At 37.4% G+C, this 19,995-nt stretch overlaps 1 protein-coding gene across 3 annotated transcripts in view; it reads left to right on the forward strand.

The window, feature by feature from the left end:
• NEMF (nuclear export mediator factor) overlaps nucleotides 1–19,995 on the forward strand; it is a 79,341-nt gene that overhangs the window by 35,620 nt on the left and 23,726 nt on the right. For all 3 annotated transcript variants that reach the window (XM_084884999.1, XM_084885001.1, XM_084885000.1), the window contains exons 16-19: nucleotides 1,948–2,036; nucleotides 11,670–11,773; nucleotides 13,319–13,381; nucleotides 17,490–17,602. In XM_084884999.1, coding sequence (XP_084741125.1) covers nucleotides 1,948–2,036; nucleotides 11,670–11,773; nucleotides 13,319–13,381; nucleotides 17,490–17,602 — 369 coding nt within the window. The remainder of the gene's footprint in view (nucleotides 1–1,947; nucleotides 2,037–11,669; nucleotides 11,774–13,318; nucleotides 13,382–17,489; nucleotides 17,603–19,995) is intronic.

Consider the following 19,995-nt stretch of genomic DNA (forward strand, 5'->3'; position numbering starts at 1 on the left):
CTTTTATTTCCTCCTCTTGTCTAATTGCAATGGCTAGTACTTCCAGTACTATGTCAAACAGGAGTGGCGAGAGTGGGCATCCCTGTCTTGTTCCTGTTCGTAGAGGGAATGGTTTTAGTTTTTGCCCATTGAGTATAATGTTGGCTGTGGGTTTATCATAAATAGCTTTTATTATGTTGAGGTATGATCCTTGTACTCCCACCTTGTTAAGAGTTTTTATCAGGAAAGGGTGTTGGATTTTATCAAATGCTTTTTCTGCATCAATTGATATGACTATATGATTTTTATCTTTCAATTTGTTAATGTGATGTATCACGTTTATTGATTTGCGGATATTGTACCAACCTTGCATTCCTGGAATAAATCCTACTTGGTCATGGTGTATGATCTTTGTGATGTTCTTCTGGAGTCGATTTGCTAGAATTTTGTTGAGGATTTTGGCATCTATGTTCATAAGGGATATTGGCCTGTAATTCTCTTTCATTGAGTTGTCTTTATCTGGTTTTGGTATTAGAGTGATGCTGGCTTCATAGAAAGAGTTTGGAAGTGTTCCTTCCTCTTGTATTTTTTGGAATAGTCTGAGGATAGGTTTTAGTTCTTCCTTGAATGTTTGGTAAAACTCTCCTGTGAAGCCATCTGGCCCTGGGCTTTTGTTTGCTGGAAGCTTTTTGATGACTGTTTCAATTTCTTCCCAAGTCACTGTTCTATTGAGATATATAGATTCTTCCTGATTGAGTTTTGGAAGTTTGTATTTTTCTAGGAATACGTCCATTTTCTCCAGGTTGTTCAGTTTGTTGGAATAGAGTTGTTCGTAGTATGTCTGTTGTATTTCGGTGGGGTCTGTTGTTATTTCATCTCTTTCATTTCTGATTTTGTTTATTTGGGTCCTCTCTCTTTGTTTCTTGTTTAGCCTGGCTAGAGGTCCATCTATCTTGTTTATCTTTTCAAAGAACCAGCTCTTGGTTTTGTTGATCTTGTGTATTGTTTCTTTGGTCTCTATGTCGTTTATCTGTGCTTTGATTTTTGTTATTTCCTTCCTTCTGCTTACACTGGGCTTTTCTTGTTGCTCTTTTTCTAACTCTTTGAGTTGTAGAGTTAAATCACTTGTTAGCCTTTTTTCTAGTTTTTTGCAATAGGCTTGTAAGGATATGAACTTCCCCAGAGAGGCCTTTCTTGACCACTCTTACTAAAAATAGTATCTTCAATTATTCTCTCTTTACTCTGCTTTTCTTCTTAAAAAACACTTCCCAACACACATTTATCTGTCTTCCCGCTTGAATGGTTGATTGCATGAAAGTAAGATTTTTGTCTGTGTTGTTCATCGCTATGTCCCTGCCCTAGAATATTGCCTGGAACATTGGCACATTAATGAGTGGCCCTCGTGACTTAGCCCTCTGTCTACCTCTCCAACCTCATTTCTTGACATTTTATCCTGTGATTACTACTTTCTGCTTATGGTGCTCTTCTTTCTGTTCTTTGCTTTGATAATTCCATCAGTCCTTCAGACTTCAGCCTATATCCCATTTCCTCAGAAATGCTCACTTATTATGGCATTCTTAGAAGCACTTAAATATGTTTATTTGCATAATTATGTGTCTTATATTTGTCTCTTCTCCTAGACCCCATTGGGGTGCAAACTTTGTCTTATTCACTGATTTGTTCCCAGAATATAGTCTGGAACCTGTTATATGATAGGCACTTAGTATCTGGTAACTGAATGATATTCTTGTTAATTTGGAAGTCTTGAGGAAATATATGTATACAGTAAATCTTTTATTTAAATTGTTTTAATATTAAAGTAAAAAATATTTAATTTCTTCATTAATTTTGTGTGTGGGTAGATAATGCCACTTTTTGATATTTAAAAAACTGTTTCTTGCCTTATCATTTGCTTGTTGTTATTTAAATAAATTCTTAAATTATTTAAAAACTCTCTCTTATAAATAGGCATTCAAATCAGCTGAAAAGAAAACAAAGCAAACCTTAAAAGAAGTCCAAACAGTTACCTCTATTCAAAAAGCAAGAAAAGTGTATTGGTAAGTGTTCTATCTTTTAAAAATATAGTTTTCATTTTTCAAAGTTATGCATGCATATTGTTTAGAAAAACGAAGCAATTCTACAAAGCCTATTGCTGCTTCTTAATTTTTCTATTTTATACTCTCTTAATGACTTACCACTATGGAAGATTAAGATTTTATTCTATCTTCTTGTGTTACTTAGTCATGCACCTTCTAGCTTTCCAGAATAGTTACAGCACAATTCAATATTAACACTATTGTGAATATTTAAATTGTAGCCACAGCTTTCTTTTTGTTCTTATTAATTCACCTCCACTCCTCCAAGTGTGCTCACATTGGAATTCATTAGTATCATCTTCTTGCAGAAGTCTTTTCTGGAGCTTCTTGACCATTGTTCTAGATTGGTTACTCTCGGCATCTTAAAATGCCTCTTTGTTGTTATCCGGAGAGTTCCCTTTATCCCTCTCTATGTTGGATTCTTTGTCCTGAATTTCATACTTTATTTTTTCTTGGTTGATGGAATTATGAACTATAGAAGTATAATGAGAGGGGTGTATAGAAGGTAAAGTTTTTGAGATATCCAATGTATTAAAAGGATTTTACTCTTATACCTAATTAATAGTTAGGCTGGGTATAAAATTCTAGTTTGAAACTGTTTTCCTATGACTTTTAAGGTATTTATACATTAACTTCCAGGTTTGATTTTGAGAAATCTGATTTCATTTTGATGGTTAATATTTTATAGGGAACTTGTTTTGTCTCTTGGTAAACTTGTGGATTTTTTTCCTTCTGTTTTCTAGAATTTCACAATGTTGTAGGTCCATGAGGATGTTTTTTATCATAACATTATGCTGGATATTTTATGGGCCTTTTTAATTTGGAAACTTCCATTTCTGAGAAATTTTCTAGATCTGCCCTCTGGTCTTCATTTCTGTTGTTACTTCCTTTTCTTTCTTTCTTTCTTTCTTTCTTTCTTTCTTTCTTTCTTTCTTTTCTGTTGTTACTTCCTTTTCTTTCTTTCTTTCTTTCTTTCTTTCTTTTCTGTTGTTACTTCCTTTTCTTTCTTTCTTTCTTTCTTTCTTTTTTTTTTTTTTTTAAATATATTTTATTGATTTTATAGAGGAAATTTTAGGGAGAGAGAGATAGAAACATCAATGATGAAAGAGAATCATTGATTGGCTGCCTCCTGCACGTTCTCTACTGGGGATCGAGCCCGCAACCTAGGCATGTGCCCTTAGCCAGAATCGAACCTGGGACCCTTCAGTCTGCAGGCTGATGCTCTATCCATTGAGCCAAACTAGCTAGGGCTCCTTGTATTTCTTTTTTTTTTTTAATTGGACAATCCTCCAATTTTCTATTTTCAACTCTATCATTTTGTTTTATATTCTGAATGATTTCCTCACCTTGATCTTTCAATCCTGCCACTGAATTTATTGTTACTTTTTATTTCTTCTATCATGTTTTAATTTAAGCTGTTTTGGTTCTTGGAAATTTTTTTTTTTTTAATCCTTATCCAGGGATATTTTTCCATTGATTTTTTTTTTTTCTTTTTTTAAAAAATATATTTTATTGATTTTTCATAGAGAGGAAGAGAGAGGAATAGAGAGCCAGAAACATCGATGAGAGAGAATCATCGATCAACCGCCTTCTGCACACCCCCCACTGGGGATGTGCCCGCAACTACGGTACATGCCCTTGACCTGAATCGAACCCGGATCTTCCAGTCCACAGGCTAACGCTCTATCCACTGAGCCAAACCGGTTTCGGCTTTCCATTGATTTTTAAGAGAGTGGAAGGGAGGAGGAGAGGTGAGAGAGAAACTTTGATGTGAGAAAGACACATCGATTGGTTACCTCCTGCAAGCACCCTGACCAGGGCCAGGGATTGAGCCTGCAACCGAGGTATGTGTCCTTAACCAGAATTGAACCCAGGACCCTTCAGTCTTCAGGCCAAAGCTCTTTCCATTGAGCCAAATGGCCAGTTTTGAATGTTACTTTTTAAAAGCTTCCTTCTCTAGTTTCTCTATACTGAGAGTAGTTTGGATGTATTAAATTTTATTTAATATACTTTTCCTGCAGGTCTTCTTCAAGCATTTTTTCTATTTATTGGTTTTTTCCAGCTTTCATACTAATGTCTAGTGATCCTTGGTTATCTGTTCACATTTTATAATAGAGTATTAAAAGACTGATTCGGAGTTCTCTGTGGGGAATTGTAAAATGATCTCTATAGGCCATTTTGTGTGGAACTCTTGATGTTTTTAGTTTTTTTCCTATTCAGCTAGTCTTACTAGTAGTATTTCCTCCCCATCCCCACCTTTTTTTTTTTTTAACAGTTATTTTTTTTCTTTTATTTTTAATCTTTATTGTTGAAAGTATTACATATGTCTCCTCTCCCCCCACCCTCCAACAACCCCTTCTAGTCCAACCCCACCCTCCGGCCTAGGCCCTCACCATCCCATTGTCTATGTCCATGGACCATGGATATATATGCATACAAGATCTTTGGTTGATTATCTCCCACCCACCCACCCTCCTGCGTCTTCCCTCCGATATTCCACACTCTGTTCCATTTTTCCATGTCTCTGGGTCAGTTTATTTTGTGCATTAGATTCCACATATGAGTAAGATAACATGATACTTGTCTTTTTCTGACTTACTTCACTTAGCATGATACATGCCAGGTCCCTCAATGCTGTCTCAAAGGGTAAGAGATTCTCCTTTTTCTACTGCTGCCCAGTATTCCATGGTATAAATGTCCCACAGCTTTTTTATTCACTCACCTACTGATGGGCACTTGGGCTGTTTCCAGAACTTAGCTTTTGTAAATTGTGTTGATATGAACATAGGGGTGCATACATTCCTTCTGATTGGTGCTTCGGGTTTCCTAGGATATATTCCTATAAGTGGGATCACTCAGTCAAATGGCAGTTCCAATTTAATTTTTTGAGGAAACTCCATACTGTTTTTCCATAATGGCTACAACAGTTTGCATTCCCACCAGCAGTGTACTAGGGTTGCCTTTTCTCCACATCCTCGCCAACACTTGTCATTGGTTGATTTGTTAATAATAGCCATTCTGACAAGTGTGAGGTGATACCTCATTGTCGTTTTAATTTGCATCTGTCAGATGATTGGTGACTTTGAGCATTTTTTCATGTTTCTTGGCCATCTGTATATCAGCTGGTCTTATTTCCTAGAAAAGATACTTTTTCTCTCTTGCTTATAAAATAAAGAGCTGGTTGTCACTTTTTAGGAGCCTAGTGAAAATAATTGGTGGGAGTCTCAGTATCCAGTCTTTCATACATTTGCTTAATTACCTGTTTTTACATATGTTACCCCTACTTATAAAACTGTGCCACATTTTTCTCTAGTCCATAGATCTTTGACTCTTTCTAGAGAATTAACTTCTGGCCTTCTGTTAAAGTGTGGAAGGGATAGTTACATAATGTTCAGAGTTGGAAAGAAGATATAGAGGAGTAACTGTTTCTTGATCAGACTTTCAGCCAGGCCTCCTCTTTTTAATCCAGCTTAAACCCTTTTTATGGCAGTGCTTTATGGTACTACCTTTTTTTAAATTATTATTTCTGGTCCATGGGCCATGCATATATGCAAACAAGGTCTTTGGTTGATTACCTCCCAAACACCCATCCTCCTGCGTCTTCCCTCCAAGATTCCACACTCTGTTCCATTTTTTGTTGTTGTTAATCCTTACCCAAGGATATTTTTCCATTGATATTTTGAGAGAGTGGAAGGGAGGAGGAGAGACAGAGAGAGAGAGAAACATCTAAATGAGAGAAACACATTGATTGGTTGCCTTTTGCATACGCCCCAACCAGGGCCAGGGATGTGGCCTGCAAAGAAGGTATGTGCCTTTGATTGGAATCAAACCAGAGACCCTCAGTCCAATGGCTGATGTTCTATCCACTGAGCTAACCCGGCAAGGGCATTGTGGTGCTATTTTTTAGCTTTTTATGGGTTACATAGTGTAAATTGATTTACTTTGCTCTTCTACTGTGAGCACAGGATTCAGCTTCTTGAGTTTGATCACTCATCCATTTATTTTCCAGCTTTCAAAATTTTGTTGTAATTTTCTCCTTCTACTCTCTCTAGCACCTGTATTGATGAATAGAATTAACCTGTAATTTTTATTCCTCATAATGTTCATGTTTGATACTGGTTATATTCATAAGGAAAATTTAGAGTGTTCCTTCTTTATTAATTGTTTTTAAATGTTTGATGGAATTCATCTGTGTGGCCTAGTAGTCCTAGAGTTTTCTAAGACTTTGTCTATTTTGTCTAAAGTTTGAAATGTATTGGCAAAAAGTTCATAATATTCCACTTAACTTCTTAACATCCCCTAGAATATTTAATGACATCTCATACATGGTATTTATTTGTGCCTTCCCTTTTTCTTGATTAGTCTGACCAGAGGGTTTTCCATTGTACTAATATCTGTAAAGAGTCAGTTTTTTAATATTAATCTATATTATATATGTGTTCTTTCTTTGTTTTTTTCATCATTCTACTTTTCTTTAGGATTAATTTGTAATTCTCTTATTGATTTCTTGAGATGGAATCTTAGTACATTAATTTTTCCCCCTTCCAACCTTTCTTTTCTAATACATATATTGAAAGTAATAACGTTCCCTCTATGCATGTCTTTGACTGCATCTAAAGTTTTGTTATATATTGTTTTCATTATATTTCACACCACAATATGTTCTAACTTCCATTGTGATTTCTTCTTCCATGCATTGCTTAGAAGTATTAATTTCCAAGCATATGTGCCTTTTTGGTTCTTTTTGTTACTGATTTTTAGCTTAATTTGCATAATGGTAATAGATGGTATGCTGAATTATGTCAGTCCTTTGATATTTGTTGTTTTAGCTTGTTTTATGACCAGCATGTTGATGGTCAGCTTAATTTATAAATGTTGCATATATACATGAAAAAAGTATCTGTTCTACAGTTTTGGAATGCATTTCTTTAAATATCAACTAGGTCATATTAACCATGTTGTTCAAATCTTTGTCATCCTTACTAATTCTTTTTTTAAATGATTGTCTTCTCAATTATTGAGAAAGGTATGTTAAATATCACACAATTGTGGATTTGTCTGTTTCTCCCTTTACTTCTGCCAGTTTTTGTTTTATATATATGAGGCCATGTAATTAGGTGATATAAGTATAGAAGTTATATCTCCCTAGTGAATTGAGCTATGTATTATGTTAACGAAATGTCCTTTTAACTTATTTTCTCCCGTGTGAGATATTAAAACTGTATCAGGTTCACTTGGTTAGTATGTGCATAATACGTCTTTTTCCATCATTATAGGTCAGCCTTTTTTTAATCAATTAATTTTTTAAAAATCTTTATTATGGAGGGTATTACAGGTGCTCTCCTCATTCTTCCCTCCAACCAGGTCCCACCCTGCCCCAGGCCTTCACCACTCTATTGTCTGTGTTCATATATAATGCATACATGCATGTAAGATATTTAGCTAATCTCTTCCTATCCCTTCCTTCATCCTTCTGAGATTCAGCAGTCTATTTCATGCTTCTGATTCCATTTTATACACCACTTTATTTTGTTCATTAAATTTCTTGTTTGTTTATTTTGATCTGTAGATTCAATTATTGATAGATATGTATTTATTGCCATTTTAATGTTCATATTTCTTCCTCCTCTTTTTCTTCACCCTTCAAAATTTCATGTAATACTGGTTTGGTGGTGGTGAACTCCTTTAGCATTTTCTTGTCTGTGAAGCTTTTTATCTGACCCTTAATTCTAAATGATAGCTTTGCTGGGTAGAATAATTTGATTGTAGATCCTTGCTATATTCATCACTTTGAATATTTCTTGCCACTCCCTTCTCGGTTGCAAAGTTTCTGTTGAGAAATTGGGACAGTCGTTTGGGTGCTCCCTTGTAAGTAACTTGCTATTTTTTAAGGTTTTCCCTTTGTCTTTAACCCTTGGCATTTTAATTATAATATGTCTTGGTGTGGGCCTCTTTGGGTTTCTCTTGTTTGGGACTCTGTGTGCTTCTTGGACTTGTAAGTCTATTTCTTTCACCAGGTAGGGGAAGTTTTCTGTCATTGTTTCTTCAAATAAGTTTTTAATATCTTGCTTTCTCTCCTCTCCTTCTGGCCTCCCCATAATGTGAATACTGGTAAACTTAAAGTTGTCCCACGGGCTCCTTAAACTAGCTTCACATTTTTTATTTTTTTTTATTTTTGCTCTTCTGATTGGGTGCTTTTTGCTTCCTCATATTTCAAATTGTTAATTTGATTCTCAGAATCTTCTACTCCACTGTTGAATCCTAGTAAATTATTCTTTATTTCAGTTAGTGTATGCTTAATTTTTAACTGGTCCTTTTTCATGTCTTTGACATTCTCACTAAGATCTTTGAAAGTCTCACAACGTTACTTGAAGCTTACTTTGAGTTCCTTGGAGCTCTCATTAAGATCCTTGAGTAACCTTATAACAATGGTTTTTTACTCTCTATCCAGTAGTTTGCTTGCTTCCATTTTTTTCGTTTGTGACATTTTTCTTTGTCTCCACATTTTGGCTGCTTCCCTGTGTTTGTTTCTGTGTAGTAGGTAGAATTGCTTTGTCCTGGAATTCGTAGAGTGGCCTTGTGTAGTAGGTGTCCTATAGGACCCAGTGGCTAAACCTCCCCAGTCACCTGAGCTGGGCCTTCTAATTGTGCCCCTGTGTGGGCTGAGTACAGTCTTATAGTTTCTCCTTGATTGCTGTTGGCATCACAGGGAGAAATTGATCTCCAGGCCAATTGGCTGTGAGGACCAGCTGCAACTACAGTGGAAGAGCCAGTTGTGCAGGAGACACCCGTATGGAACATGACTTGCTTCAGTGGAGGCTTTGGTGCTCACTGACTCTGCACCTTGAGTGTGATGCTTATGGATTTGTAGAGTTGTAATCTTGTATGGTCTGAAGCTGTTCACTGTATGCACTGGCTCTGGGGGCCACCCAGCAGGAGCTACAGAGAGGTCTGTAGATGGCTGCTACTTGCATCGGGCTTGTGAAGTGCCCAGGTGAGGCTCCGATATGAAGCAAGGCAGGCTGGTGCTAGTGCCAGGTCTTGGGCCTTTGATTGTAAGTTTGGAGCACAATGATGCCAGCTGCTTTTTGTTTGAGAGATTTTAGCAAAGTCTGAAGCTTGAGGGATCAAGTCTGAGTAAGTTCATGCCCCAGCCATTTAAGAGAAACACCTGTGTTTCCAGCAGCCTCTGTGTCACTCAGCCACAATCCCCACTGGTTTTTACAGCCCAAAGTTATGAAGACTTCTCTTCCCAGCTCTGGAACTCTGGGCTGGGAGATGGGTGTGGGGATAGACCCCCTTGCTCCTCACAGGGGGCCTCTGCAGAGATTATCTCCCTCCCAATTAAAGAAACCCCACATCTGTTCTGCATCTCCACCCCTTCTATCAGTCTTGGTGTGCTTTCTTCTGTGGTTGTAGGACCTCCATTCAGCCAGCTTTCAGGTAGTTCTGAATAATTTTTTAGTTTTTAATTTATTTTTTTAATTTTAGTTGTAATTTTGATATGGTTGTGGGAAGTGGTGAGCACCAGTGTTTACCTATGCTGCCATCTTGGTTCTCTCTTTAATCTAGTTTAGTCTTTTTATATCCTTGTTTTCCAGCCTGACAGTCCTTGCATTTTACCTAGAGTATTTATAAACTTACATTTATACTAATGTAATGTCTGATACATATTTAGGTTTAAATCTACCCATCTTGCTGTTTGCTTTCTATTTGTCCCATTTGTCCTGTATTCTTTTTTATTGCCTTATTTTGATTGATTGTTGGCTTTTTGGAGGGGCAGGCTGTTAGTTATATATTCCTTTACTAGCATGATTATAAATACATCTTTGATTTATCTGTCTCATTTTCTTTGTTCTTTTGGGTTTTACAAACATGTTTACCATCTGTAGCAGAGTGGTTACGTTAATTTTAATATATCCATTCAGCAATGAAGAAAGTACATTTTTAAGTGAAAAAAAAAAACACAGAACAGTGTGTACTATATTGAAAAAAGGTTTGAAATAAGTATTTTATTTTAGCTTTTGTATGTATAAAAATACTCTGAAGAGGAATACACAGAAAGCTAATTATAATGTCTCCCTATCTGGTAGTGGTGGTGGGAACTGAATAGATGCAGGATCTCTCACTATACCTTTTAATAAAATTTAAAAAAAAATTTGAACCATACACACACACACACACACACACACACACACACACAAAGCAAACACATAAAATGTCTCACAGTCCTTAGGTTTAGCTTTCTTTTAGTAAAAATATCAATTAGACTATAGGAATAAAATCATTTTGCTCTTATATTTTGGGAGATATGAGGGAGTTTAGTTAATGCCTATGCTATACCTTTATCATCTCTAACAAGAAGTTTTAAAATTATTGATTGAGTCATGCAAAAGATTTTGCTGGTCATATGTAATTTAGGAAATATTTATGTTCATTGTTTTGCTTGTCATTTTCTAAATGTCATACAAATATATACTCATTACTTTTTATTGTGATGGTACATATTAATTATGAAAACCCAGATTACTTTGTCTCTTGAGAAAAGTTATACTTGATAGGCAATATTTGGTCTTTTGTATAAAAATAAGTGTAAAGGATATCATATATGTAAGCATTCAGTTGATTGAGACAAAATGGGAAAATAACTTTTTCTTCTTTCTTACCAGTGGTCTCAAAACCTATCTACATTCCCACTGAAAGAAAGCTAAGCCTACGGACCTTGAGACATTTTATGCTTTGGCTTTGTATAATTCATTGTTATAAGTTATCCTTGTGTTTAAGAGGGCTATCTATATGAGAGGGATTTATGGATGTATACACACACACACACACACACACACACACACACACACACACATATATATATATATATATATATATATATATATATATATATTTATTTAATATTTTTATTGATTTCAGAGAGGAGGGGAGAGTGAGAGAGAGAAATATCAGTGATGAGAGAGAATTATCGATGGCTGCCTCCTCATGCTTCCCTCTCCCACCCTGAGTCTTCAACCTGGCCATGTGCCCCAACCAGGAATCCAATGTGACCTCCTGGTTCATAGGTCAATGTTCAACCACTGAGCCACACCAGCTGGCTGTGTATTTTTTTCTTTTTCTTTTTTTAATTTATTGATTTCAAAGAGGAAGGGAGAGGGAGAGGGAGAGAGAGTTAGAAATATCAATGATGAGAGAGAATCATTGATCAGCTGCCTCCTGCACATTCCCAAAACCAGAGCCATGTGCCCTGACCAGGAATCAACTGTCATCTCCTTGTTCATAGGTCACTCTACCACTGAGCCACACCAGCAGGACAGAACATATATTTTTCAAATATAGAATTTAGTTGCTCTCTTTCTATCTTAAGAATGTCCTGGGGCAATTTATATTATAAGCTTTCAATAAAACTCAACTCCATTCCTTAAGAAAAAACAAATCTTAAAGTTGTCTTAACCTACACAGGATAGCCTCCTGTTTTTGTCTTTGTTTTTTCTTTGTAAAAAAAAAGGGGGGGGGGGGAGGTGGTTTGTAAATTTAGGCAACTATAAAGGAAAAGAAAAGTTAACTTTTTTTATTTCAATTTGGTAGGTTTGAGAAATTTTTGTGGTTCATTAGCTCAGAGAACTATCTAATTATAGGAGGACGAGATCAGCAACAGAATGAAATAATCGTGAAAAGATACTTGACACCAGGTAGGTATGATAAAAATTCTAAAGAATATTTTCTTAAGTAATTGGATCAGTTATCTCAATATTAGCTATAGATTTTCATTTTAAACTTCTTTGAGAAATTGAGTTAGTAGAAAGAGTTTGATGCTTGGTGCTTTATAGTTTGACACTTAACCCTTTGCACTCCGAACCATTCTGGACATTGGCTACCAGCTACCTGACCCTACTTTGCGAAACGTGCGTTGAATTAACTCAATTCCCCGTAATCACTAATAAACTGCAATGTCCCCTGAGAGGGGACATCCGAGTGATATGCTAGAATTCCGATGTCCCCTGAGAGGGGACAGCGGAGTGCAAAGGGTTAATTATCATCTTAAGTGAATATTTCTAAAATAGTAATGCTCAGCTAATCTGCAGTGTTGGACTTTTGATTCTTTGCTACATTAACATATTCTCTAAAATCATAGCTCAAATTTTTAAAAGCTTAATTTTTCAGTGTTGAAGTTTATAACCTTTTTTAACATTTAAAAAAGGACTGAAGCCCTGTGGGGTAAGGCCTCTCATTTTTTGTTTGCTGATAATCACCGCCTCACTGTGGCTGAACCCTCAGTGTGGGTATCAGAAATCAATAGTCAATACCAGAACTCATTAAATGACCATTTAAGATTCCTAACCACGGAAGAAAGCAGCAGGGATCAAGTTACATGATGCCCAGGGCTTGGTTTCTGTCTTTTCTAGCTCTGTTCCTTCTGAGTTGAGCCTGTTATGGAGCATACCAGTTTTTCTAACTGAGTTTCAAACCCAGATAACCTGTCCACAGCAAGCAATTACTGCTCATTTTACCTGTTAGCCATGCATTTTCCTTTTCTCTGGTTGACCATTTAACTCTTGTATTCATCTGTTTGTTCCTTTAGTTCATTTGATGCTCACATACTTAGAATAAAACTAGAAGTCCTTATCATGGCTTCTTTTCCAGCTTTCTCTCTTACCACTCTCCCCTCACTCTGGCCTCCTGACTGCTTTTCATACATGTCAAACATCCATAGTCTTCAGGACCTTTGCACTTGCTAGGATGACTCATCTACTCCATCTGTCTGTCACCCTTCCAACAGGCTAGTCTCAGCTTGCTTACATGGTAACTCAGTAAGTTTCTGAGAGAGAGGAAGCACACAAGACCTCTCAAGGCCTAGGCTGGGAACTGGCACTTAGTCACATCTGCCACATCCTTATGGCCAAGGCAGGTCATGAGGTAGACCCACATTCAAGGGATGGAGACATGGACTCCACCTCTTTATTTTTTAATTTTTTGGGGCGTGGACTCCATTCTTGATGGGAAAAACTTCAGTCACAAAGCAAAGAGGTGTGGGTAGAGGGAGGGAGAGGAATTGTGATCATTTTGTAAGCTACCATATTAATATTACTTTCTATAAGGAGGCCTATAAGAAATCTCCCAGGGATAGGAGATGGAATTAATATGTGTTCTTATCACTTTTAGGTTTTAAATTCATTAAACACTAAATAAATAATTGTAACAAAACATGATTTAGAGTATTGTTTCTTCTTTTTAAGGTGACATTTATGTACATGCTGATCTTCATGGAGCTACTAGCTGTGTCATTAAAAATTCAACAGGTATTATATTCTTTCTATTCAGAACTTTAATTCCTTTTGTTAAAATATTTTAATATAATTATAAGATGAAAATTGTTAATAGAGATAAAGGGCATTTTATAATGATAAAAGAGTTAATCCATCAGTAAGATATAACCATTATAAATACATATATACTCAACAACAGGGCCCTAGAATACATGAAGCAAAATCTGACAGTATTAAAGGGGAAAATAGATAATTTAGCAATTATATTTAATTTTCAATAATGGATAGAATAACTAATATAAGATCAACAAAGAAATTGAAGATGTAAACACCACTAAGTTAACTAGATCTAATAAATCTCTAGTATACTCCATCAAATAACAATAGATTCTCATTCTTCTCAGATATACATGGAACATTCTCCAAGAGAGACCATATGATATTCATAAAAAAAAGTCTCAATAAATTTTAAAGCTATTGAAATCATACAAAATAAGTTTTCTGACCATAATGGAGTGGAATTAGAAACCACTAATAGAAGAAAATTTGGAGAATACACACATGTATGAAAATTAAAGTACATACTCATAAATAATGGATCAAAGAGGAAATCTTTTGAGGGGGGTTAGAAAATACTTTGAGATGAGTGAAATGAAAACTATGTATCATAACTTAGGAGTTGCAGCTAAAGCAGTGCTTAGAGATAAATTTATGGTGGTAATGCCTATAATAAAGAAGAATGATTTCAAATCAATAACAAAATTATAGTAATTAAAATCTAGAGAAACGAAAGCAAATAAAGGTTCAGATTCCTAAAATTAGGAACAAAAGAGGGGTCATTATTGTCAACTTCACAGAAATCAAAAGAATTATGAGAGAAGTCTATGAATAATTATATAGCAGCAAATTAGATAACCTAAATGAAATGGGAAAATTCTTAGACATAAACTACCAAAACTGGCCTAAGGTGAAATAGAAAATCAAAATAAGCCTATCATAAGTAAAGAAATTGAGTTAGTAATTTTAAAAAATCTACTCATAAAAGAAATCTCAGGCCCACATGGCTTCACTGGTTAATTCTACCAAACTTTTATTTTTATTTTTTTTATTTTTTATTTTTTTGGCATTTTTTAAAATTAAATTATTATCTTTGTACATATACCATTCTCCCCCCCCCCCCATACATGCCCTCCCTTCCCCAGAGTTTTGTGTCTATTGGTTGTACTTGTATGCATATATACAAGTCTTTCGGTTGATCTATTATCTCCCCCAGATCTCCCTCCCTCCCCACTGAAATTTGACAGTCTGCTTGTTGCTTTACTGTCTCTATATCTATCTTTTGGTTCTTCAGTTTATAATGTTCTTTATCATCCATATAAATGAGTGAGGTCATGTGGTGTTTCTCTTTCATTGACTGGCTTATTGTTAAGCCAGCATAATGTTCTCCAATTCCATCCAGGTTGCTGCAAATGATGAGAATTTCTTCTTTTTTATGGCAGCATAATATTCCATTGTGTAGATGTACCATAGTTTTTGGATCCAATCATCTGCTGATGGGCATTTAGGCTGTTTCCAAATCCTAGCTATTGTAAATTGTGCTGCTATGAACATAGGGGTGCATATATCCTTTCTGATTGGTGTTTCTAGCTTCTTGGGATATATTCCTAGGAGTGCTACCAAACTTTTAGACAATATTAAACCTCAGTCTTTCACAAAGCCTTCCAAAAAATAGAAGAGATGGGAACACTTTCTTCTCAGCAGTTGCCAACTCGTGGTCTCTGAGATCCAAAAGGTTGGTGACTGCTGTTCTAACTCTTCTATAAGACCGTTTTACCCTAACAACAAAATCAGACAGACATAACAAGAAAACTACAGATCAATATCACTTATGAATATAGACACAAAAATCCTCAATGAAATATTAGGAAACTGAATCCAGCAGCATGTTAAAGTATTATACACCATGACAAAGTGGGATTTATCCCAGGCATGAAAATTAATTAATGTAGTAAAGTATAATAGCATAAAGGACAAAAATCACAGAATTATTTCAGTTGATGCAGAAGAAGCCTTTGGCAGTAATCCAACACCCACTTGTGAAAAAAGCATTCAACAAACTAGGAATAGAAGGGAATTTCCTCAACTTGGTAAAGAGCAGCTATGAAATATCCACAGCTAACAATCGTACTTAATGCTCACAGACTGAAAGTTTTCCCTTAAAATCACAAAGGAGATAAGCATGGCTATTATTGTTGCTTCTGTTCCATGATTATGGAGGTACTAAATACTAGGTCATTAGGCAATAAAAAGAAATTAAAAATATCCCAGTTGGCAAGGAACAAATAAAACTATATTAATGGATACCGGACTTAGGGGATTATGGAAATGTCCTGTAATTAGTGATAATGGTTACATAGCTTTATGGGTATATTACAATAAAACCCATTGAATTTTACAGAGCGGGCAAAAGTAAGTTTATAGCTGAAACCAGTTTGGCTCAGTGGATAGAGCGTCGGTCTGCGGACTGAAAGGTCCCAGGTTCAATTCCAGTCAAGGGCATGTACATTGGTTGCGGGCACATCCCCAGTAGGGGGTGTGCAAGAGGCAGCAGGTCGATGTTTCTCTCTCATCGATGTTTCTAGCTCTCTATCCCTCTCCCTTCCTCTCTGTAAAAAATCAATAAAATATATTTTTTTTTTAAAAAAAAAAGGAAGTTTATAGTTGTTCATGTGGGAAATAATCTTATATAATAAAAGGGTAATATGCAAATTGACCCTAACAGTGCAACAGCTGGTCACTATGACGTGCACTGATCACCAGGGGGCAGACACTCAACATAGGAGCTGCCCGCTGGTGGTTAGTGCGCTCCCACAAGGGGAGCTCCACTCAGCCATAAGCCAGACTGACGGCTGTAAGCCAGTGATGGTGGCGGGAGCCTCTCCCACCTCATCAGTGTTAAGATGTCTGAGGGCTCCTGGGCTGCCAGAGAGGATGTCTGACTGCCAGCTTAGGCTCAATCCCCTGGGAAACAAGGGGTCTCGGACCATGAGAGGATGCAGGCCAGGCTGAGAGACCCCCTTCCCCAGTGCACAAATTTTCATGCACTGAGCCACTAGTACAATAATCCTATCTAATAGAAGAGTAATATACAAATTGACCATCAGTCCAGTACACAAGATGGCTGCCCCCATGTAGACACAAGATGGCCACCACAAGATGGCCAGCAAGGGAGGGCAGTTGGGAGGGACCAGGCCTGCAGGGGAGGGCAGTTAGGGGCAACCAGGCCTGCAGGGGAGAGCAGTTTGGGGGAGAGCAGTTGGGGGGGACCAGGCCTGCAGGGGCGGGCAGTTGGGGGGGTGGTGGGAAACAGGCCAGTAGGGGAGAGCAATTCGTGGTGACCGCTCTGGCAGAGGAGGGCAGTTAGGGGCAATCGGGTTGGCAGGGGAGCAGTTAGGCATCGATAAGGCTGGCAGGGGAGTGATTAGGGAGTGATCAGGCTGGCAAGCAGATGCAGTTAGGGGAAATCAGACAGGCAGGCGAGCAGTTAGGGGCCAGCAGTCCTGGATTGTCAGAGGGATATCCCAGATAAGAGAGGGTACAGACTGGGTTGAGGGACACCCCTCCCCCATGCATGAATTTCATGCACCGGGCCTCTAATAAATAATAGGACAGGAATAAACTCTATACTCACATACAACTATAAACCTACTTCTGCCCAAACCTGTATATTTTTAAAGGGTCAATTTTATGTCATATGAGTTATATCCCAATTTAAAAATATTTGAAATATAATTAGGGATTTGTTATTAATATGCTCTTCATTTTGATGATTTAGTCTATAATGATTCTGGAAAGTCTTCAAACTTTAAATAGATTGTTTAAATTATCCTTTTTGGAATGAGGTTAGATTTACTGACATAAGAGAGAAGAAATTTCTTCTCTAATTTGTTTACTTAGACCATTTAAAAGCCTGCTGTAAATACATTTTAATAAAAAAATAGTAACTTTTCATAATATTGAAAAAATGTAGTCTAATATTTAAAATATGAGAAGATTAAACCTGTTACACATGTGATTTTCATATCTTGCTTTGTAGAAAATCTGTACTTGGTACTGAAGCATTGTAGCATTGTTATTACAGGTGAACCAATTCCCCCTCGCACCTTGACTGAAGCTGGCACAATGGCACTTTGCTACAGTGCTGCTTGGGATGCCCGAGTTATCACTAGTGCTTGGTGGGTGTACCATCATCAGGTAATAACGGCTATTGTCCTTTTCTTACTTTATGAAGAAGTACCATGTACCATATTTTGGGGGTATATAGTTTAAGTAAACAAGTCTGAGTACCTCCCTACCTTGATGGAGCTGACATTTTGGTGGTGGAGAAAAATACATAATTGCTATAAAGATTTTTTTTAAGGAGATAGAGTGATAGGGGTTGCCATTCTGAATAAAGCATCTGGGAAGGTAAGATTTGAGCTGCAGAAACCTAATTGAAGAGAGAGTGATCCATGCACTTACACGGGATAGAGTGTTCTAATTATGATGTACATACTGACCTAAAACATCTTTCTCCTGTTCATACTTGTTCGAATTTTCTGGATTCCTTTTGGCCCTTTCAGAAAAGTAGGTATATCCAGTTGTTTTGTACTCATTCAATTTTAGTGATTGTTCCTTTAAAAAAAAAAATAAATACACACACACACACACACACACACACACACACACACTAGAGACCCAGTGCACGAAATTTGTGCACAGGGGCAGGCGGGGGTTTATCCCTCAACCCAGCCTGCACCCCCTCGAGGGATGTCCAACTGCCCATTAGGTCCCATTCCACCGGGATCAGGCCTAAACGGGCAGTCGGACATCCTTCTCACAATCCAGGACTGCTGGCGCCCAACTGCTCTGCCTTCCTGATTGCCCCTAACCACTCCAATGCCAATCTGATTGATGTCTAGCTGCTACCCTGCCCGCCTGTTTGCTCCCAACTTCCCTCCTCTGGGGGCCTGGTCACCCCTAAGTGCCCTCCCCTGCAGGGTTGATCACCTTCAACTGCCCTCCCTTGTAGGCCTGTTCCCTCTCAACTGCCCTTCTTTGCAGGCCTGGTCCCTCCCAACTGCCCTCCCCTGCTGGCCATCTTGTGTCCACATAAGGGCAGGATCTTTGACCACATGGGGGCAGCCATCTTGTGTGTTGGAGTGATGGTCAATCTGCATATTACTCTTTTATTAGATAGGATAGAGTTCTGGTATATGGGTGGGGCCAGCTAGTTTGCCCTGAAGAGTGTCCCGGATAAGGGTAGGGTTTCCCTTGGGGCATGAGGCGGCCTGAGCAAGGGGCCTGTGGTAGTTTGCAGGCCAGCCATTCCCCCCAGGGACCCAAGCGGAGGCCCTGGTATCTGGAATTTATTTACCTTCTGCAATTGAAACTTTGTAGTCTGGAGCAGAGCCAATCCTCCTGCTTGCCCTGTGGCGGCAACAATTTCTGTTTGGATTTGTTTACCTTCTAGAATTGAAACTTTGTAGCCTTGAATGGAGGCTTAGGCCGGCTAGGGCAGGCAGAAAGCTTGGCTTCCTCTGTTGCTGAGGAAATGCCTCCCTCCTGCTCTCCGTGGCTGTAGCCATCTTGGTTGGGTTTATTTGCATACTCGCTCTTATTGGCTTGTGGGCATGGCTTGTGGGGTGGAGTGATGGTTAATTTGCATATTACTCGTATATTAGGTAGGATATATATTTTTATTTCAGAGAGAAAGGGAGAGAGAAAGATAGAAACATCATTGATGAGAATTAATCATTGATCAGCTGCCTCCTGCACACCCCCTACTGGGAATCAAACCTGGAACTCTTCAGTCCACAAGCCGATGCTTTATCCATTGAGCCAAACCAATTAGGGTTAGTGATTGTCCTTCTTTATGCTTATGCTACTTTTTGTGATGATGCTTCATTCCTTATTTGACTTCACACTGCTATTGATATACATTTTCAAGAATTATAATTAACTAGAGGCCCAGTGTATGAAATTTGTGCACAGGTAGGGTCCCTAGGCCTGGACTGTAATCAGGGCCGATTGGGGCCTTCCAGCTGCTGGACAGGGCCTTCCTTCCCTAGCTGCTAGCTGGGGCCTTCCTTCATTCTGTGCTGTCCCTGGTGTTCAGTGCACATCATAGCAAATGATCAAATTCCCAGTCTCCTGGTCAAACTCTCGTGGGGACAATTTGCATATTAGCCTTTTATATAGATAGATAGTGATATACTTTTGTAAGGTCCAAAACCATGTGGTAAAAGAATTCAATACCATTATCCTTCCTTACATTTTTGTTTCATTTTTATATTATATATTATTTTCTATTATATTATTTTCTATTTATATTATATATTATTATATATTATATAATAACATTATTATTATATATTATATAAGACTATTATATATTATTTCATTTATATATTATTTTCTGCTATGCAGTGATACTGGATTTGTAGGAAATTAATATCACTTCTGAGATTAGGTTTTCTGCCTCAGTCTTGTTATAAAAGTGACTTTAATTCTTTCATGAATAGTTTTTTTTAATATGTTTTTAATCCTTTGCATAACTATGACTAATAAAGATACTCTCAGATTTGGAGGTTTCAGAGATATCCTGT

This window comes from Pipistrellus hanaki, assembly GCF_964339955.1.
Source record: "Pipistrellus hanaki genome assembly, chromosome: 1".
NCBI classification, from domain to species: domain Eukaryota; kingdom Metazoa; phylum Chordata; class Mammalia; order Chiroptera; family Vespertilionidae; genus Pipistrellus; species Pipistrellus hanaki.